Raw genomic sequence first — 21620 nt, forward strand, 5'->3', positions numbered from 1 at the left:
GGTGAAAAACCATTTGATTATAGAGGCACGCCGCAGAGGTACTTTTGCTTTTCAAAATACAGTCATTCGTTTTGTGGAGGATTTTGCCCCCCAGATTCTGAAGATGTGTGCTGAGTTTAAAGGTGTAATGGAAGTGCTTTTTGATCGCGGACTTAGACCCTCCCTTCGAAACCCAGCCGATCTCAGAATTACGCTTACTGCTGGAGAATATAAGTGGTTTAAATCAGTGAAGGAGGCTGAGGCATTTGTTGGAAGTCTTTCAGCTATCTCGTCTTCTTCGGAACTGGTCTGATCTTCTAAAATGGTGGATAAGTACCTCTCGCAGTAAAGCTACTTTTTCCGGACTCAGACTTTACTTGAATAATTCAGACATTATCTATTGAAACTCTAAGGGCTATAGACAATCTCTCCCTGGACTTGGTGCGTTCTTTCTAAATAGATAATCTGAGTTTAATGTTTCCCTGCGGACGTTTAGATTGCACTTGTGTAATCTATTTTATTCTTGTATAACTTTATCTATAGAGATCTACAATTGACTCTAACTTGTTTTGGAGGTTTGGAGTTTTTATTGAAGGCCTCCCTGTTGGTTGATTCATAGTTTAATTTTGCTTTTTTTTTCTGTAAATGGTTGATAAGTACTCTCTTCGAATCTATAATTTCCCCCTTTTCTCCCTCCCCTTTTTTATCTTTTAATCTTCTATAATTTTTCGCGGGTAGGTTAGTTTTGGTTTTCTTCTGATTTTCTTTGTATTAAGTTTTATACTTCTGTTAAAGTTGCTCCTATTTGTAATTATGTTTTCTAGTGCATAAACTAGTTATCATTTGCTATAGTATTTATACGGAACTGTTGTTAACGACTCAGAACTGGAAGTCATATTTGGGTTAATTTTTGTGGTAAAGCTAGCTGCTTTTTTTGGTAGCCGTCTAGTTTTGGGTTGCGAGGGTGGAGTGGATTCTCCAGTTCCAACACTACTCACTGTTTCTTTTGCTTTCCTTTGTTACTCAGGACATGTTCCTGCTTTGATTCTATGAATCTATGTTTACATTTTTGCTCCCAGACTGTTATTGTACTGCTTGGCTTTTTATATGCCTGCTGCCTTCTATACACTAACAATTGATAATGGTTAATACACTTAAATTTGTGAGCTGGAATGTAAAGGGATTGAATCACCCTGTTAAAAGAAGGAAGGTCTTCTCACATATTAAACAACTCAAAGCTGACATTGCTTTCCTTCAAGAAACTTATATCCGTTATTCTGATAACTCCCGGCTTTTGTCAAAGTGGGCGGGTCAGCATTTTCATTCATCCTTTGCCGCCAAAGCTTGGGGGGGGGGGGGGGGGTCTCCATCCTTATTAACTCAAATATTCCTTTTGAACTCCATAATAAGATATCCGATACAAATGGCCGTTTTATTACTGTTTCCGGTAAACTATATAATACTAAAGTTGTACTAGCCAAATTAGCCAAGTTGCCCCCAATTTTGATGATGTTAATTTCTTTGAACATTTTTTCTCCTCTCTACCAGACTTCAACTCATACTCTCTTATACTGGGTGGTGATTTCAATTGTTGGTTAGATCCTAATTTGGATCAATCATCCTCTGTTACGAGACCACCTACTAAATCTGCCTTAGCTATTCAATCGTTTCTCTCTAATTATGGTATCTCTGATATATGGCGTTTCCTTCATCCCACTGAGAGAGATTATTCTTTTTTTTCCACATGTTCACCATACCTTTACTAGAATTGACTACTTCTTACTCGATAATCAACTCATTCCATTTGTCTATTCTTGTGATTATCAGAGTATACTGATTTCTGACCATGCCCCAATTACTCTACCTTTAAATTTTCCTGGTCTCCGTCAGACGAATAAACACTGGCGGCTTGATTCGACTTTATTATCGGAAGATGATTTTCTAAAATTTATTAAGGATCAGATAACCTTTTATTTTAACACCAATACATCACCTGAAGTGTCATCCCAGATTGTCTGGGATGCCATGAAGGCATATTTGAGGGGTCAAATAATCTCCTATACAGCAAATCTTAATAGAAGGTCCTGCGCAGATCAATTACACCCCATTAAACAGATTAAAGAATTGGATCAACTGTATGCTCAAACTAAGAATCCTGAACTATACAAGAAGTGTGTAGAACTTCAAACTAAATTTAATCTTCTGTCTACTCAACCTGTCAAACGCCAACTTCTTGAAAATAAGAGTCGCTTTTATATTCATGGTGACAAATCTGGTAAATTTCTAGCCAATCAGCTGAGGCGTTCCAAAGCCAAACAACATATTATAAAGATCCGGAAGGAGAATGGAGACTTTACATCGGATCATTTAAAAATTTCTATTCTTGACTTTATTCCTCTGAATCTTTGAATGACAATATCTCTGTTGATCATTTTTTAAATAATCTGAATATTCCTTCGCTTTCACCTGATTCTAAAGCCAAGCTTAATGCGCCTATATCATCAGAAGAAATATCTTTTGCAATTTCTGCATTGTCTTCAGGGAAATCTCCCGGACCTGATGGGTTTCCCGTAAAATTTTATAAATCATTCTCTTCACTTCTTTCTCCTCAGTTACTCTCAGTATTATCTGACTCGTTTAATTACGGCAAATTGCCACCCTCTTTTAATGAGGCATCTATTATTCTTTTATTAAAAAAGGGTAAAGACCCAATAGAGTGTTCCTCGTATAGTCCGATTTCTTTGCTTAATGTTGATGTTAAAAATCTTGGCCAAAGTTTTGGCTTATAGATTAGAAACTGTTATTCCCTCTATTATTTCTGATGATCAAACTGGTTTTATTAAAAACCGCCTTCCTTTTTTTAATATTCGGTGTTTATTCAACATTTTATATTCACCTTCAACTGGGATTATCTATCTCTGCACTTCTTGGCTCTGTACTCCCGAGTAGTTTGTCCAGATTAATAGTTAATTCTCTTGTTAGACACACATTGCGTATATGGGCTCAGTTTAGGAAATTTTATGGTTTTTCCTTTTCTAGCCCTATCTTACATAATCACCTTTTTTTTTTACCTACTACGTATGACTCAGCATTCCGGGATTGGTATAGGAAGGGCATTAGACATTTTGAAGATCTTTTAATTGATAATCGCTTCGCTTCTTTTCAACAGCTCTCTGCTGAGTTCAATCCGCCCAATGCTCATTTTTTTAGATATCTCCAAATTAGACACTTTATTACTCCTTTAATTCCTAACTTCCCTGAAATGCCTGAGAAAAATGTTATGGACTTATTTCTTTCTATTAATTTCTTTCTATCTATTAAAGGTTTAATATCATTTATTCATGATAAATTAGCAGCCTTACGATGTGCCCCTGTGGATAAAATTAAAATGGCATGGGAGCATGATTTAAATACCTCCTTATCTGATGAGACTTGGGACTTGATTCTCAAATCGGTTAATTCAACCTCTCTTTGTGCTCACCACTGCCTTTTACAGTTTAAGATTGTTCATAGAGCCCATATGTCTAAATCTAAATTATCTCGATTTTACCCTAACTTTGTCCGCTTTGTGATAAATGCAAAAGGGGCGAGGCCTCTCTCATTCATATGTACTGGTTTTGTCCTAGCTTGGACAAATTTTGGGAAGATGTCTTTATAACGTTATCGTATATTCTGAATCACCACCTAAAACCTAACCCTTTAATTGCTCTGTTCGGTTTCTGGGGTGAGACAGATTTATGTCTGAGTGCAACTAAGTGTCGAATATTATCTTTTGCCTCTCTCCTGGCTAGACGTTTAATCCTCCTTAGATGGAGGGATGCTGTCCCGCCCACTCATGCTCAATGGCTTAACGATATTATGGCCTGCTTAGACCTTGAAAAAATTCATTATTCAGTTCTTAATTCGGATTTAAAGTTCCATAAGGTCTGGGGACCTTTTATTGAGTACTTTCATAACCTTCCTCTTAACTAAGGTTTCTTTTCGGTCCCTTGCTTTCAGCTCTTTTTTTTGGTAGTAGGCATTAATATCTTCTGTTGCTAAGTGTATTTACAGTTTTGGGGGTTTGATTGTCCTGATTCATATTCTCTATATTGTGTTGTGGTTGGTCTGGAGTTTTTTTTTTGTTGCGGGGCTTGGGGAGGATACTAATTTTACTTGTCTTCAATTTGGGTGCTTTTTCAATTATCTTTCTTTGTATCATATTATTATTGTATGTTTATTTTTGCACTGTATCAATGTTCTTCATTTTGATCTGGGGGTTTTTTTTAATCTGTAGCTATGTAGAAAATGTATAAAAAAACTAATAATAAAAAAAGTTCAAGTATCAACTGATCTTCAATTTCACTTTCCTGCCCAACTCCCATAGCTCTCAAACCCTTGTTAAAATGATGATTATCTTTGAAAATCCTGAGTAACTGAGCTATCTCTCTGAGGTATGGAATTACAAAGATGACTTTTAGAGTACCAAAGTATCTCAGAAAGAAGAAATTCCTCCTGATCAATGTTCAAGTCGATGTCATAAGACCATATCAAACTCTGAATACGTTTACTGGCTTGCCTCCATTTGAGAATATCTGTTTCTACTATTCATTCCCCTAAAGTAAATGACCTCACAATTCACCATACCACGATCCATCTGCCACCTATCTGCCAATTACCTTAATCTGGGAATATTCCTTTCCAACCTTTCCCTATCCCCCTCACAGCCAACTTTCCAATCTACTTCGTAATCATCACAAATTTGCAATTGGTTCCTTTACTTAAATCATTAATGCAACTTGTAAATTGGAATTTCCTGAGCACTGATCCAGGCAATACTCCCTCCCTGTGCAAGTGTCTAATATGTGGCACATTGGGCATAAACTGGCTTCTAACAGGACAGAATAGACTTAATTGCTACACCCCACAGGGTGAAGTCAATCATCTACAGCTGAGAATACAAGATGTACACTTCAACAAGCCAGGTTCAGGAAAAAACATGTTTTACTGAAGCCATGAATAACTTTGGCAAAACTTTCATACTTTTTGTACCCTCGTACAATAAACACCAACAGATTTTGCCTTGTATGCCTACTAAGTCTATATACAGCATATGGACACCCAAAGCTTTGAACACGTGCATTTACACACCTGTGTGTAAAAGAGTTTGGCACCAAACTTACAAAGCCCCAAACATTCTTTCAAACATGCAAGTGTAGGAGAATACCATTACACTAATGTCCCCAATGAAGTGATTGGTGGACGGAGTTTTCGGTTCCACTGCTGTACTGGGTATCACAACAGTCTAATTATTCATCCTTCAGAGGTTTATTGGTGTTAGTGAGAGGCTGCCCCAAAGTAGGGGGAGTGGTTCCTCGGAATGGAAGGCCATGACAGAATACAGATTAGTGTTATCAGTAGCGTAATGGAACCTGATGTCTGTATGTTTCTTTTCTATGGGGCAGTAATTATGAACAAAGTTCAAAGTGCATTTATTATCAAAGTACGTATACTATATACCACCTTGAGATTTGTTTCCTAACTGGCAGCCACAGAACAAAGTAACCCAAGAGAACGCACTAAAAATAAAAGGCTGTCAAATATCCAACGTGCTGAAAAGTGTGCAAACAATAAAAGCAAGCAAGTAACATTCAGAACTAAAGTTTACAAAGTGAGTCCACAGCCGCGAAGCCCATTCTCACAGCCGATTCAGGAGCCCGTTTGTTATAGGCCACAGCCTCAGTTCAGCACAGAGATGAGTAAGCCTCATGGAGCAATGAGGTGAACCAGCCCATCCCACGCCTCCCACCCCAACACCCCGACCTCCTTCAACCTGGCGTGGTGCTTAAATCATCCAAATCTTGGATCGCTCCTTGTTCTCAGACTCGGGCCCCACTTCCTCGATTCGACTCATTCCCAACCTTTCCAATTCTAGCCTAGAACCATCTAACCTCTGGTTTTTCCTTGCTCTCCTGCCTAGGACCCGCCGCCTTGACTCTGTCTTGCCTAAGCTCTCCTCGGCTTGGTTCTGCCACATCAAATCTCCTCCAAGTCTGCTCCAAAAATGGCCAAAAAATTGGCTCTCAGGCCCTGGCCCCACCACCTTGATTTGGCCCATAAACACAACACCGCAGCCTTCCTGTACCTTTGAGACTTCAGTTCAGCTCAACTCTGAAAGCGAAGTTACAGGCTACTGATTGCCAAAAAAAATTATTAATAAAGTAGTTTGTAGTTTTATTTGCTACCAGCAAGTTGACACTGTGTTTCACCAGCACCGTCTTAAACCGTTAGGATGTATCCCTATCCAACTCATCCCACACAGATGAATTGGATAGAGGTCAATTCTTGGGGCAGATTACAGATTCTGTGCAGGGCCCAGACAATAAGCCACAGCTGGAAATATTCTAGCTACGAATGGGTTAATAAGGGTAGAAACATTAATGCATTTTCGTGGTGAAAGTGAGGACCACGCTTTCAGTGTGTTCTTTTTTTTTATTAGTTTTTTTTATACATTTTACAAATTAAAAAAAACCCAAATCAAAATGAGGAACATTAATACAGTGCAAAATTAAGCATACAATGACAATATGATACAAAGAAAGAGATTTTTTTTTAAAAAGCACCTAAATTAAAGACAAGTAAACTTAGTATCCTCCCCCAGCCCCACAACACAAAAAAAAAACTCCAGACCAACCACAACACAATATAGAGAATATAAATCAGGACAATCAAACTCCCAGACTGTAAGTACACTTAGCAACAGAGGATAATAATGCCTACTACCAGAAAAAAAAGGGATCTGAAAGCAAGGGACCGAAAAGAAAAAAAAACCTTAGTCAAGAGGAAGGTTATGAAAGTACTCGATAAAAGGTCCCCAGACCTTATGGAACTTTAAATCCGAATTAAGAACTGAATAATGGATTTTTTCGAGGTCCAAGCAGGCCATAATGTTGTTAAGCCATTGAGCATGAGTGGGCGGGGCAACATCTCTCCATCTAAGGAGGATCAAGCGTCTAGCCAGGAGAGAGGCAAAGGATAATATTCAGCATTTGGTCGGACTCAGACGTAAATCTGTCTCGCCCCAGAAACCAAACAAAGCAATTAAGGGGTTTGGTTCTAGGTGCTGATTCAGAATATACGATATCGTAGTGAAGACATCTTTCCAAAATTTCTCCAAGCTAGGACAGAACCAGTACATATGAATGAACGAGGCCTCGCCCCTCTTGTATTTATCACAAAGCGGACTAATGTCAGGGTAGAATCGAGATAGTTTAGATTTAGACATAAATCTTAAACTGTAAAAGGCAATGGCGAGCACAAAGAGAGGTTGCGTTAACCGACTTCAGAATCGAGTCCCAACTCTCATCAGATAAGGAGGTATTTAAATCATGCTCCCATGCCATTTTAATTTTATCCACAGAGGCCCGTCGTAAGGCTGCTAACTTATCTCGAATAATTGATAGTAAACCTTTACCTAGTGGATTAATGGAAAGAAATAAGTCCATAGCATTTTTCGCAGGCATTTCAGGGAAGTTAGGAATTAAAGGAGCAATAAAGTGTCTAATTTGGAGATATCTAAAAAAATGAGCATTTGGCAGATTGAACTTAACAGAGAACTGCTGAAAAGAAGTGAAGCGATCATCAATGAAAAGATCTTCAAAATGCCTAATGCCCTTCCTATACCAAACATGGAATGCTGAATCGTACGTGGTAGGTAAAAAAAGGTGATTATGTACGACAGGGCTGGAAACGGAAAAACCATGGAAACCATAGCATTTCCTAAACTGAGCCCATATACGCAAAGTGTGATTAACAAGAGGATTAGCTATTAATCTGGACAGACCACTAGGGAGTGCAGAGCCAAGAAGTGCAGAGATAGATAATTCTTTAGTGGAGCTCAACTCCATTGCCACCCAATTAGGGCACTCGGGTTGGCCATGGAAGAAAGACCAAAAGGTAGCACAACGTATATTAGCTGCCCAATAATATAAACGAAAATTAGGTAAAGCCATGCCACCCTCTTTTTTAGGTTTTTGGAGATGGATTTTATTAATTCTAGAGCGCTTATTCTTCCACAGATATGACAAAATAATAGAATTTAAGGAATCAAAAAAAGATTTAGGAATAAAAATTGGGATAGATTGAAATAAGTATAAAAATTTGGGGAGAACATACATTTTAACAACATTAATATGACCTACCAACGACATAGATAGAGGTGACCATTGTACCAGACTCTGTTTTATAGCATATGAAAGATTGGCAAAGTTTTCACGAAAGAGATCTTTAAACTTCCTTGTGACTAATTCCAAGATAAGTAAATTGATTATGGACTACTTTAAAAGGAAGATCTGAAATGTTAATTCTTGTGCTTCTTTATTAATTGGGAAAAGTTCACTCTTATGTAAATTAAGTTTATAGCCAGAGATCTAGCTAAACTGGTCAAGAAGTGAAAACATTGGAGGAAAGGATGTAGACGGATTTGACAGAAAGAGTAATAAGTCATCAGCATAAAGAGAGCTTTCAGTGAGTTCTAACTCGGACTAGTAACGGATTGGAAACAGGTACCAGCCAAGTACAGCAGTTCTATCAGAATCACTAAGAATCAATAACACTAGACAATGACTCACTAAACCGAATCTTCCTTTGAGATAGGAAATGTCAGCATCTGTGTCCTTCAGCACTTTATTCACAGATGTACCCAAGTTCTGGGTGTGAAGGTTGGATATAGTTTCATTTTCATATATTTTCCTGCCCGTGCGGTTCTCACAATGGTTGATGGATTTCAATTAAAAGTATCATAAACATGTACCTTTTTCTTCAGTTGCTCGATTTGAGTATTAGTACCCTGAACAGTTTCATCTCGCATGCGGTTAACAGTTTCTAACTCTTGCACTGTGCTATGCAGCTTGGATATCAATACTCCTTGGTTTTGGCTTTCTTTTAACCTGAAATACAACAAATATTCACTGAACAATAACCAGTGCATGGCTCCATACATTCTCAGACTATCTGAGCCTGTTAGCAGAGCTGTTATTTATTTATCATCCTTTGAGAAGATGGTGAGGAGTTATCCACTTGAATTATCACAAGTCAGTCTAGTGGAGATACTCCCACAATTTGTAGAGGAGGAACCTGCAGACTTTAGAGCCAATGATGATGAAGAAACAGCAATATACATATTTCAAAGACAGAAGGGTGTGTAACTTCGAGGGGGACCTGCAAGTAGTGGTGTTCCCACACACAAGAGGCCCTTGCCTCTCTTGCCAGTTGAGGTAATTATTTTAAGAGGTACTATTAGAGTAGTGGAATTGAGGAAATTGGGCTACAACCAACAATATTGTGGTAGAAGGAATGAATGATAATTGTCATGGATGGAGCACAAATTAAAACAGCTGGTTTGTGCTGCATTTTATGGAGCTGCACTCATCTAAGCAAATAGGGAGGCAGACTCGAAGGTGAAGTGCCACCTCACCTGGAAGACCTGTGTGGGGCACTAAATGATAGAAAAGGAGGAAATGTAGGTGTAGATGTAGCACTTCTCCCACTTGCAGAGATAAATGCTAGGAGGGAAATCAGTGGAAAGGGTAGAATGACAAAAGAATCATGTAGAGAACAAGGAAAATAAGTGTTTAGTGGTAGGATCCTATTGAAGATGGTGCATTTACAGAGAATGATGTGCTGGATGCAGAGGCTCGTGGGGTGGTAGATAAGGACACAGGCAACCCTACACCTGTTATGGCAGCGGGAAGATGGGTGAGGCAGATGTCCAGAAAATAGAGATGCAGATGAAAGCAGCATCGACAGTGGAGGAGGGGAAACCCCATTCTTTGAAGAAGGACATCTCAGATGTTCCGGAATGGAAAGACTCATCTTAAGAACAGATGGAGTGGACACAGAAAAACTGAGAAAAGTGAAAGTGGGAAGAAACAGGGTCAAGATAGTTGTGATAGTCAGTGGGTTTATAAAAGATATGAATAACAATCTGTCTCTAGAGGTGGAGACAAAGAAATTGAGAAAGGGGGGAAATGTGTCCGAGATGCTTACAAACAAATTAAGCAACAGCACTGCAATAGTTACCACCTTAAAAGGTGCACTAAACTGCAACCTGTCTGTCCTGGAAGGAGAAGCATTGCCATATTTTTAAATGCAGCTTCAGTCACTTCACTGTGTAGCACACAATCGAAATTACCAGACCTTAATTGCACAATCATCAAGGCAACCAGACTCTGGAAGCACACTGGCTCCCACAGGAGAAGGAAGCAGCCTTTACGCTTCTGATGTTTGGTTGCCAAGGTGAGGATCTTCTCTATTGTGCATGGCAGTGCCTCCTCCCGCACCATTGGTTACCCTCCGAGAGTCAGGTGCCACAACCAGCCCCACACTTGGGCTACCCATAGAATAATAGTGGTACCAAACATTACATAATTTTATCATTAACTACAAAAAGCACTTAATGTTTTGAGCACAGATTGATCACAGTCTTCAATGAGTTTTGGAGGTGCTTTGCAAAGTGTCATAATGTCAACGGAGTATCTTCGAGCAGTATCTGTTCAATGAGGATAATTTTCAGGATCAGAATCAGATTCAGCATTACTTAACTGCCAATATGTGAAACAAACCAGAATTGATTATGGTTCGGTGCTAAGCATAAAACACAGGACAAAGCTACACACACAAAATGCAGAAGGAACTCAGCAGGTCCGATAAGGTCCAAAATGATGACTGCTTATTTATTTCCATAGATGCTGCCTGGCCTGCTGATGGACTTAAGATAGGTGAACATCAAACATACAAAGGTTTTCATAACTACCAAATTCAGAATGACTGAACTATAATTAAGGCTAATGATCTTGTCTTTGTTGGGAACTGGAACGATTGTAGCAACTTTAAAGCAACTTTCTAAGGCTGAGCCTCCATTTATGTCTCAGGAGAATGAAATGCATACTGCCTGATTACATCAAGTGTACATCTGATTATATAAAAAAAAAACATTAAACAAAGATTAAGACTGTGAAGTGTCCGGTCAAATTTGGCAATTGGTGTAGTGTCATCCAGAAATCATTGCTAACACAAGTTATTCTGCATAGAATTGATACTGGATCTTATTGCACTAAAACACAAATTAGTGCTGAACTGTTTTACAAAAATAGCAGTGCTAATCAAATTATTTTCTGGGCAATAGGTTACATATAACCCTATTTCTCAGCACACATGATGGCTTGATTGTTGACAACAGGGTTTTGCTTTGTAAATCAAGCTTTGGTTATAGTGGTAACATTCATTTTGGTCCCCAAAACAGGTAGATTTGGTATCTATGAGAAGAAAGGGGGATGATTAGGATGCTTTCAAAATTATTTAGAAAGCATCATGGTTCATTCTATCTGGTTTGTTTCTTTTCAAACTTCAGGTAGTCTGTCTTCCAGTTTTACTTTTCTTCCCCCATAAGCAAAATGTAAAGCACTTACTTTCTAATAACCATCTCAAAGCTGTCCAGTTCATGTTTTACCACAATCCACTGAAGTCAATGAGCATCAAGGGAAAAAAGTCAGAAGTCATAACTCGCATAAAGTAAGTTGGACGCAGTTGTTGGAGGTCAATCATTCCAGACCCAGGACTGCAAGGTTTCTTCAGTGTCCTGGGCCCAACCATCTTCAGCTGCTTCAGTAATAAGGTCAGAAATTGGGATGCTCACTGATGAAAGCCAAATTGTTCAATCTTTCCCAACTCCTCAGAGATTGAATCATGCATGTAGAAAATCTGAAAGTTCAAGAATGAGGTGACTAGTGGTAAGTAACATCCCACCACAAAACTTCCAGCCAATGGCCAACTTCAACAAGATTGTGTCATCAACAACCTGAACTATTGCCCAGATATTGAATTGGATCACTCACACAAATAACATGACTAAGAGAGGAGGTCTAACGGCCTGTCCCAAGTGACTCAAGTCTTTTCATCCTGAAGCCTTTGCAGCAATAGCAAGGTACAGGTCAGGACCCAATTGAAAGGCCTCCACTTTCTGTACAAGTATATGTGTAAAAACAAGAAGAAAAATTTGCAGAAGGTATCAGGGTTACAATTTATTGCTCATTCTTAGCCTTGACCCCACTATCACTTCTGCACACCGGCAGTCAGTTTGATCAGTACTACCTGAAATGTTAATTTTCTCCACTACTGATGCATATGGCTGCAGTATATTCCATTTACAAAGTGTAATACAACTCTATTTAGTTATGCAATGGTCTGTAGCATTCATCACTAATGTATGACATGGGCATGGGAAAATCACTATCTGCAAGATCAGCACCGTCCTGAACACTTCCTCAAGAGCAATTGCGGAATGGCAATAAATGCTGTTTTGCCAGTGTTATGATCCCAGCCCCCTCCTTTGTGAGAATCGCAAGAGCACCTGCTGAGGGGTGGGGGGGGTCAGTAGACCCAGGAAGTGAGAGAGAGAGAAACGTGAAAAATTGCACGTCCCACCAGGGATACAGAATAAGATGCCAGCAACTATTGTCTCATGGAGACCACAGGAAAAGCCCTTGGGCAAGGTGGGCTGGTTGAGAGAGAGATTGCATCATCCCAACCTGATTGACACCTGCGACCCCGTGAGGAAGTATAAAGGAGAGTCTCAGGGGGACAGCCCCTTAGACGCACCAAGAAGACACGAGAGTGTTCCCGCAGCAGCGGGAAGCCATTCTGAAGGAAGCCACGTGCGTTAGATTCCGGGATTGGAATCTGTGGCTGGAATCACAGAAAACCGCTTTAACTAACATCGGGGAGAGGAAACCAACGCTCCCCCGATTTCACGGAAGATTCATCGAGACTCGGCAAGTTCTTTCTCTTCTCCCCCCAATCTCTCTCTCTCGGTCGCCCCACGCAAAAACCAGTGATTTTTCAACGGGCTGAGGCCTGCAGACTTTCAGAGTGACTTTTATATTCCCAACGGACAATCTATTAACCCCTAGACACCAGCAGAGCTCACTTATTAATGATGATTATTACTATACCCGCGCTTTAGATTGAATGTTGATGATGTGCACTATCTGAACGTATGTATTAACCCTACTTCTGTGTCCCTTTATAAATAAAAACGTTTGAAAATAGTGACACCAGACTTCAACGGACCTCTCTATCTTTGCTGGTAAGTTCTCCAGTTACGGGGTTCGTAACACCAGCAACACCCACATCTTAAATAAGTGAATAAATGAACAAATAAATGAATAGTTGGATAGACAGATATGTATCTGTATGTACTGATATGTATATATATGTACTGTATGTACAGTATCATGCAAAAGTCTTTGCTGTATTAATTTCAACAACAACCAGTCTTCCGATCTGAATGTGGATTGTAGACTGAATTTAAAATGCAGCTCAGAACAATGGTGTTCTTTGAGCTGTAGACTGAGGTCAATTGCAAACCAAGAAACATCATACTGATGAGATGTCTGCATATGCATGAATGCAGCTCAGAGACAACAGTGATTAACATTCATTTTGGGTGTCTGGAGTGTTGATATAAAGATCTAAGTGTTTGAAAATTATATGTAATTCAAAGGAAGCATTGTGGACACGTTGTAACAATAGAATTATCCTACCATTACTTTTCATCTTTAGCATATAAAAATGCCATGTAATATTGGATCAGGCAGCCTTTTCTAAGAATGTCTGCAATATGATGCCTGCTTGTATGCTGAATAAAGACTTCTATATCACCAGCTTAAGTGCCTCCTGATGATTTTGATCACATTCACAACAATATATATAGCCAGAATGCCTAAAACTTTTGCACAGTACTATTGTAATCTTGGGTATTGCACTGTACTGTTGCTGCAAAAAAGTCATTACATATATGAGCAATGATAAACCTGATTCTGATATGGGTTTCTATTGTGGAATGGGAGTGGGAAGGGGATAGGGAGAGAGGAATCATGGTTGAGAAAAAGGGATGGGAGAGGGGAGGGAGTGGGAAGCACCAGAGAGGATATTCTGTCATGATCAGTAAACCAATTGCTTGGAATGAAATGACCTTGCCTGGTGGCTCAGGGCTGAATATATCTGCACCTGCAACAACCCCCCTCCCTGCCACCTGTCCCATACCATTCCCGTGGCGCTCCACCGTCACCATTTCCAACATACTTTGCTCCCATCAGGTTTACAAACTCATTCTCTGCTCCACGTTGACAAATACAGTGCTGTGCAAAAGTCATGGGCACAGTACTGCAGGCAGACAGAAAGGCAGCAAATGAACGAATAATACAATGAAGACAGTTAATGGTCCTCTCACTGTCATGAGAAGAATTTCTGCTTTTATGGGTTAATGTGCCTGAGCTGTTTCAATGGTCAAAGTGCTCTACACAGTGCAGATTTACACATGGATTTACACAGTGAAATTGTCTGATCTGCTGTTTTCTTATATATTAATTCATGGGACGTAGATGTCACTGGCAACAGTACATCACCAACTAATCTTGAACAGAAGGAGCCACTAAGAATAAACTATGATGGCAATGTGTTTTAAGATGGACAGACAGGAATGAAGGAGTAAAAGCAAGTAATTAAATATGTCATGGAAATGGAAAATTAAATTAAATTTGCCATTAATCCTATAGACGTGAAGCAATCAAGGAAGAAAAATAGGAAGAAATCCAAATAAATTCCTTAATTGGATTCATTGAAAGCAATTTGGGTCAGCACTTACTTGAGATTCATCAAGCTATCTCTTTCTGACTGTAATTCTTGTAATTTAGATTGTAGATCTATCACAGATTGTTGAATATTATCCTTTGACTGCTCATGATCTCCCTGCAAAGAGGAAGGAAGTGAATATGTTGCAGTCTGTCAAATTTATTTTACATTTTCTAAAGCTCAATATAAGAAAATGTAGCATTAAATGAAAGATCACTGAGCCATAAAATTCAATGCTAAAGATGTCCTTAAATATATTCCTGGATTTAATCATTGTTAAAATCTTGCTTTGAATACTGTATAATATACTTTAAGTTTTACAAAATATTTTGATTTTAAGCCTATTCGATGAAAATTTTATGTCTGGAAATATGAGGACAAACTTGGAGAATGCACTGAGGTCTCGTTTTATTGCTTTCTCCTAGTTTGTGGTGGTCGTGACCACACAGTACTCCGTGATGATACTCTCACAATGGATGATGCCACAATAATGACTGACTAATAATGGTGCTTTGTAAACTGCACTATCTGAATAAACATAAAAAATTTTTAAAAATCATGATTGCAGGAACAATTTTTTCAAGGGCATGTCTACTGTGCTTACCAGAAAGCAGAAGCAATATTCTTTAAATCCCTGGGTACCAAGACCAGCTCCAGTTAGGTCTGGTCTTAAAACATCTTAAAGCACCCATTTATACAACCACGGGATACAGAACTGTGCCAAGGGTAGTTGACACAGTATTTCTACCAATATGCCATTTTTGTCTGTAATTTCACTTCAATTGAACATACAAACATAAGGCTTCTTGGTTCTTCAACATTCAATAAGATCGTTGCAGTTCACTAGCGTAGATCTGTTTACCTCATTTACACAGTCCTCCAGTGACTTCTCAACAATTGGTGTACCAGAGGATGGACTGCTCTTCCTGGATATAACAACATCCACATCATATTTAGTCGTCTGTGGAAATCTGCAACGAGGTGTTTTTGAGATAGAAGTCTGAAGTATCGAGCTCCGATAAGGAGATCGTACATTTGGAAAGACCGCAGTAAAAGATCCTGGAACAACAATTTTAAAACACCTTAACAAAATAATAATTTCATACTCCCTATAATCAAAACTTAGAATTCAAAATTTATCACAATGCTAACATAAGAAACGCATGTTTTTTTTGTTTAGGATGTGGGGAAGCCAACAATAATGTTTTGTTAAGACTATGCCAACTCTATTGTTCTATAATCCATGTTACTCAGAGGAGTGCCCTTACACCAAAATGATGCATGAACAGTCTGGCCAATGTAAAGTAACAGCCTAAACATCAGCACTACATCTTCACAGGACTCTGCATGGGTGTACTTACGGTTCATTTTGAGCTTGTCGTTGTGGTTAGTTGAGATTTCATCGAGACTGCAACTTCTACCCTCATTAAACGTCAGGCTACATTTGTCCATTGTTAACTTGGTAGCAAACTCTAACTCTTCCTGAAGTTTCTTTGTTTCTTTTGTATGTCTTTCTAGTTCTTTCCTGCAGATAAATGGACAAATTAATTCATAGTTAATTCTTGATACAAAAACTCATTATAAAGTTGTTGCCCATTAAGTACTTGTTATGGGTAAATCAGTATTAATTAAATAAAGATTATTCTGCTTATATTGACAATAGCAAATACAGTAATGGGATGCCAGCTGGTGGCGCAATGGCATCAGCGCCGGACTCCCGAGATCGAATCCAAGTCGGGCCATCCCCGAGCACACTTTCCATCCATGCTGGGTTGAGCGTCAAGCTAGCCACTCAGCCTCACAAAAAATACAAGGGTCGAGTCAGGAACGTTCATATCATGACCCGGTTAATCCGAAAGGAGACCAATCCTGACACCACACGCCAGACAAGAATGGCTGACTGTCTGGTGCGACACGCTAAAATAAGGGGCTGGAAAACTGAATATAATATTATACTGGTACTTTATAAAGCCTCAAAATTACATCCTTGCTTTTATATTGTAGTCCTCTTGAAATAAATGCTAACATTGCATTTGTCTTTAGGATATCCTGCATAAGTACTCCCAAGTCCCTTTGCACCTCAGTTTTTGTATTTTCTCTACATTTAGAAAATAGTCAAGCCTTTCCAGATCTTCTACCAAAGTGCATGGCCAGACACTTCTCGACACTGTATTCTATCCGCCACTTCTTTGCCTATTCTCTTAATCTGTCTAAATCCTTCTGTAGACTCTCTAGTTCCTCAAAATTACCTGCCCCTCCACTATTTTCACATCGTTCACAAATATGGCCACAAGGCCATCAAATCTGTCATCCAAATCATAGATATATAGCGTAAAAAGATGCAGTATCAACACAGGCCCCTGTAAAACATCACTAGTCGCCAGCAGCCAACCAGAAGGGCTCCCTTTATTCCCACCCTGTGCCGCCTGCCAATCAGTCAATGCTCTCTCCATGCTAGTACCTTCCCTGTAATACCATGGGCTCTTAATCTGTTAAGCCTCATGTTTGGCACCATGTCAAAGTCTTTCTGAAAATCCAGGTACAAAACATCAACTGATTCTCCTTTGTCTAACCTGCTTGTTACTTCCAAGAATCCCAACAGATTTGTAGGCAAGATTTTCCCTTGAGGAAACCATGCTGACAATGGCTTATTTTATCATGTGTCTCCAAATACCCCAAAACCACATCTTTAAAAATCAACTCCAACATCTTTCCAACCACTGAGATCAGACTAACTGGCTATAATCCTTTCTTCTGCCTCTCTCCCTTCTTGAAGAGTGGAGTGACATTTGCAATTTTTCAATCCTCTAGAACCATACTAGAATCACTAGATACTTTAAAGACAATTACTAATGCTTCCAATCTTCAGCCACCTCTTTCAGGACCCTGAGGTGTACACCAGCATTTTGTGTGTGTTGCTTTAATACTACTGGCCAGCTTACTTTTGCATTCTATCTTTATTGATTTGTTTTTAGTTGCCTTCTGTTGGGTCTTTTAAAGCTTCCCAATCCTCCAACTTCTCATCAGCCACGGTTGTGTCATCCTGCCTTTAGAATACTTCTTCCTCTTGTGACATCTACCTTCAGACCTTTCAGTTTCCCCGCGAACCTTCTCCCTAGTAATGGCAACATCACACACTTTCACCCCCTGACATTCTCGAACTTCTGGCACAGCGAAGACTGATGCAAAATACTTATTCAGCTCATCTGCTGTTTCCTTGACCCCAATCACTACCTCTCTAGCCTCATTTTCCAGCAGTCTGATATCTACACTTGCCTTTCTTTTACACTTTATGTATCTGAAGAAACTACTGTCCATCCTGACTAAGGGTCTCGGCCCGAAACATCGACAGTGCTTCTCTCTATAGATGCTGCCCGGCCTGCTGTGTTCCACCAGCATTTTGTGTGTGTTGCTTTACTACTACTGGCCAGCTTACTTTTGCATTCTATCTTTATTGATTTGTTTTTAGTTGCCTTCTGTTGGGTCTTTTAAAGCTTCCCAATCCTCCAACTTCCCACTAATTTTTAACTCTATTATACTCTTTGGCTTCTATGTTGGCTTTGACTTCTCATCAGCCACGGTTGTGTCATCCTGCCTTTAGAATACTTCTTCCTCTTTGGGATATATATATCTTGTGCCTTCCGAATTACTCCCAGAAAGTCCAGCAAGTCTGTAGTCATTCCTGCCAATGCTCTTTTTCAGTCAACTCTGTCTAACTCCTGTCACATGCATCTGTAATTCCCTTTACTATAATACTGATACATCTGACTTCAGCATCTCATTTTCAAATTGCAGGGTGAATTCTATCATATTATGATCACTGACCCTCTAAGGGTTCTTTTGCCTTAACCTCTCTAATCAATTCCAATTCATTGCACAAAGTCCAGAATAGGCGATCCCAGTTCAGAATAGTAGATCCCTTAGTGGGCTCAACCACAAGCTGCTCTGTAAAGCTACCTCGTAGGCATTCTAGAAATTCCCCATTTTGGGATTCAGAATCAACCTGATTTTTCTAATCTACCTGGTTATTGAAATTCCTCATGACCATTGCAGCTTTTTCCTTTTGGGATGCATTTTCTATCTCCAGTTGTATTTAGACTACATCTTTATTACTGTTTGTGGGTCTATGTATAACTCTCTTTTTACCCTTACCGTTCCTTAGCTCTATCCACAATGATTCAACATCTTTCAACCTTATGCAACTGCTTTCTAATGAGGTGATTTCAGTTTTTACCAGCACAGCCATACCCCCCACCCCGCCTACCTGCCTGTCCTTTCAATACTACAGGTATCCTTGAATAAAAATCTATTTTGCACATGCAAATATAAAACATTCAGACCTGTATTCACCCTTTTCAATTTTGTCTGCCTTGTACATTGCAACTCATTCTGTTGACAGCAATTTTACCCTATCATCAGCCTCTCCTTGCTAACAGTCTCATTGGACACTGCCTCTGTTTGTAAACCAACTAACTACCTTAACCTCAGCACTATCACTCCAGTTCCAATCCTCCTGCTAAATTAGTTTTAATCCTCTGGAACAGCTCTAGCAAACCTGAACTAAAAGTTCGTTTAGTTCCACCTGACATGCATTTAGAGCTTCTGTTTAAAGCGGCTGCCTTGATGATGCTACACTAAATATGCTTGCCTCAAATTGCTGACTGGTTTCTGGAGCAGGACTTTACCTTTAGAATAAGTGAAAAAGGCTACAGATATCTGAGATTCATTAAAATATCAAATATTTTCTTATTTCTTGTTTTACCTCTCAACTCAATCTTTATTGTAATTTCTGATCCTGATTTGATATTATCATTCATTTCAATTCTCCGTCCTCATTGGAGCTTACTCTGTGTCTCAATTCCTGGATCACAGTCTGCTATGCGACTTGAAATCACAGAAATGCAAGAAGTAACAGACAGAAATTTCAACCATGACATATAATCAGAAAGGCAATTTGATTCCACCTTGGTAACAACACTCAACTAACTCATACCACTGACTATCAACTAACACTCTCCATTGAGAATTCTGTCCATATTTTCATCATCACTGGTCTCAACTGCTTAAATGTTTTCCTGGCATATATCCATCACCCAAAAACTCCACCACCTGTGTCCTAATCCGTAGCACAACATTCTGCTCACTCATTAACCTTCTGCTGATCAATAAACAGTTAAGAGCCAATTTGAAATTTTCATTCTTCAGCTCTTCATGACTTTGCCTCTCCCCACCTCCACAACTTTCTGCAATCCAAAAAAAATTCCATGAACTTCACTGTAACATCTCTGGCACGCGTTCCTTTCTATACATTGTCATTCCACTTTTGGCAGTCTATGGCCTATATTCCAGCAACTTCTCCACATCTTCAGCTCTCCCCCCTCCTTTAAGGCCATTCCTTGAACTTTTTTTTTCTCAAGCTTTCAATTAACCTTACCATATCTTTTCAACTCAGCAGCATTTTTATTGAATTCTCTCTATAGCAAAGGCTCTATATGAATTCATACTGTTATTGTTATTGACATATTTTCCAACATTCAGCTATCATGATCTAATAGTTTTGAAATCAAAACTTCTGTGCAAGCCTATTCGAGGTTTTGGTTCTGATGCATCACAGCATGTCTATTTTAAAACCAGCGCAGTCAGTTAGAGAAAGTAACAGAAATTGAGGACAGATAGTTGTTATATGTACCTTGTGCTGTGTATGACTATTGGTACTGTGTTTTGCATCTTGGTCCCAAAGGAACGCTATTTAATTTGGCTGTATTCATGTGTGGTTGAATGATAATTAACCCTGAACTTGAGCTAAAGTGCAGCAATATTGAACCATTCATGGAAGGCAGCAGGCCAGGCAGCATCTACAGGAAGAAGTACAGTTGATGGTTCGGGCCGAGACCCTTCATCAGAACTAACTGAAAGAAAAGATAGTAAGAGATATGAAAGTGGGAGGGGAGGGGGATATCTAAGATGATAGGAGAAGACAGGAGGGGGAGGGATAAAGCTAAGAGCTGGGAAGTTGATTGGCAAAAGGGATACAGAGCTGGAGAAGGGAAAAGATCATGGGACAGGGCCTAAGGAGAAAGAAAGGGGGAGGGGAGCACCAGAGGGAGATGGAGGACAGGCAAGGAGTGATTGTGAGAGGGGTAGAGAGAAAAAAAAGGGAGGGGAATAATAAATAAGGGATGGGGTAAGAAGAGGAGGAGGGGCATCAATGGAAGTTAGAGAAATCAATGTTCATGCCATTAGGTTAGAGGCTACCCAGACGGAATATCAGGTGTTGTTCCTCCAACCTAAGTATGGCTTCATCTTGACAGTAGAGGAGGCCATGGATAGATATATCAGAATGGGAATGGGACGTGGAATTAAAATGTGTGGCCACTGGGAGATCCTGCTTTCTCTGGCAGACAGAGCATAGGTGTTCAGCAAAATGATCTCCCAGTCTATGTTGGGTCTCACCAATATATAGAAGGCCGCACCAGGAGCACCAGACGCAGTATATCACACCAGCCGACTCATGGGTGAAGTGTCACCTCACCTGGATTGACTGTCTGGGGCCCTGAATGGTGGTGAGGGAGCAAGTATAAGAGCAGGTGTAGCACTTGTTCCGCTTACAAGGATAAGTGCCAGGAGGGAGATCGGTGGGAAGGGGTGGGGGGGGACGAGTAGACAAGGGAGTCGCGTAGGGAGCAATCCCTATGGAAAGCAGAAAGGGGGCGGGGAGGGAAAGATGTGCTTGGTAGTGGGATCCCGTTGGAGGTGGCTGAAGTTACAGAGGATTATATGTTGGACCCAGAGGCTGGTGGGGTGGTAGGTGAGGACAAGGGGAATCCTATCCCGAGTGGGGTGGCAGGAGGATGGGGTGAGCAGATGTGCGTGAAATGGGAGAGATGCGTTTGAATTGATGGTGGAGGAAGGGAAGCCCCTTTGTTTAAAAAAGGAAGACATCTCCTTCGTCCTGGGATGAAAAGCCTCAT

General features: G+C 39.8%; 1 protein-coding gene across 3 annotated transcripts in view; it reads right to left on the minus strand.

Moving 5' to 3' along the window:
* Positions 1–21620, minus strand: part of LOC132404582 (coiled-coil domain-containing protein 158-like) — a 175785-nt gene that overhangs the window by 125658 nt on the left and 28507 nt on the right. For all 3 annotated transcript variants that reach the window (XM_059988841.1, XM_059988839.1, XM_059988838.1), the window contains exons 4-7: positions 16011–16174; positions 15512–15708; positions 14663–14766; positions 8771–8906 (exon numbers count right to left, since the gene is read on the minus strand). In XM_059988841.1, coding sequence (XP_059844824.1) covers positions 8771–8906; positions 14663–14766; positions 15512–15708; positions 16011–16174 — 601 coding nt within the window. The remainder of the gene's footprint in view (positions 1–8770; positions 8907–14662; positions 14767–15511; positions 15709–16010; positions 16175–21620) is intronic.

The sequence above is a fragment of the Hypanus sabinus genome, chromosome 14, assembly GCF_030144855.1.
Source record: "Hypanus sabinus isolate sHypSab1 chromosome 14, sHypSab1.hap1, whole genome shotgun sequence".
Classification (NCBI taxonomy): Eukaryota; Metazoa; Chordata; class Chondrichthyes; order Myliobatiformes; family Dasyatidae; genus Hypanus; species Hypanus sabinus.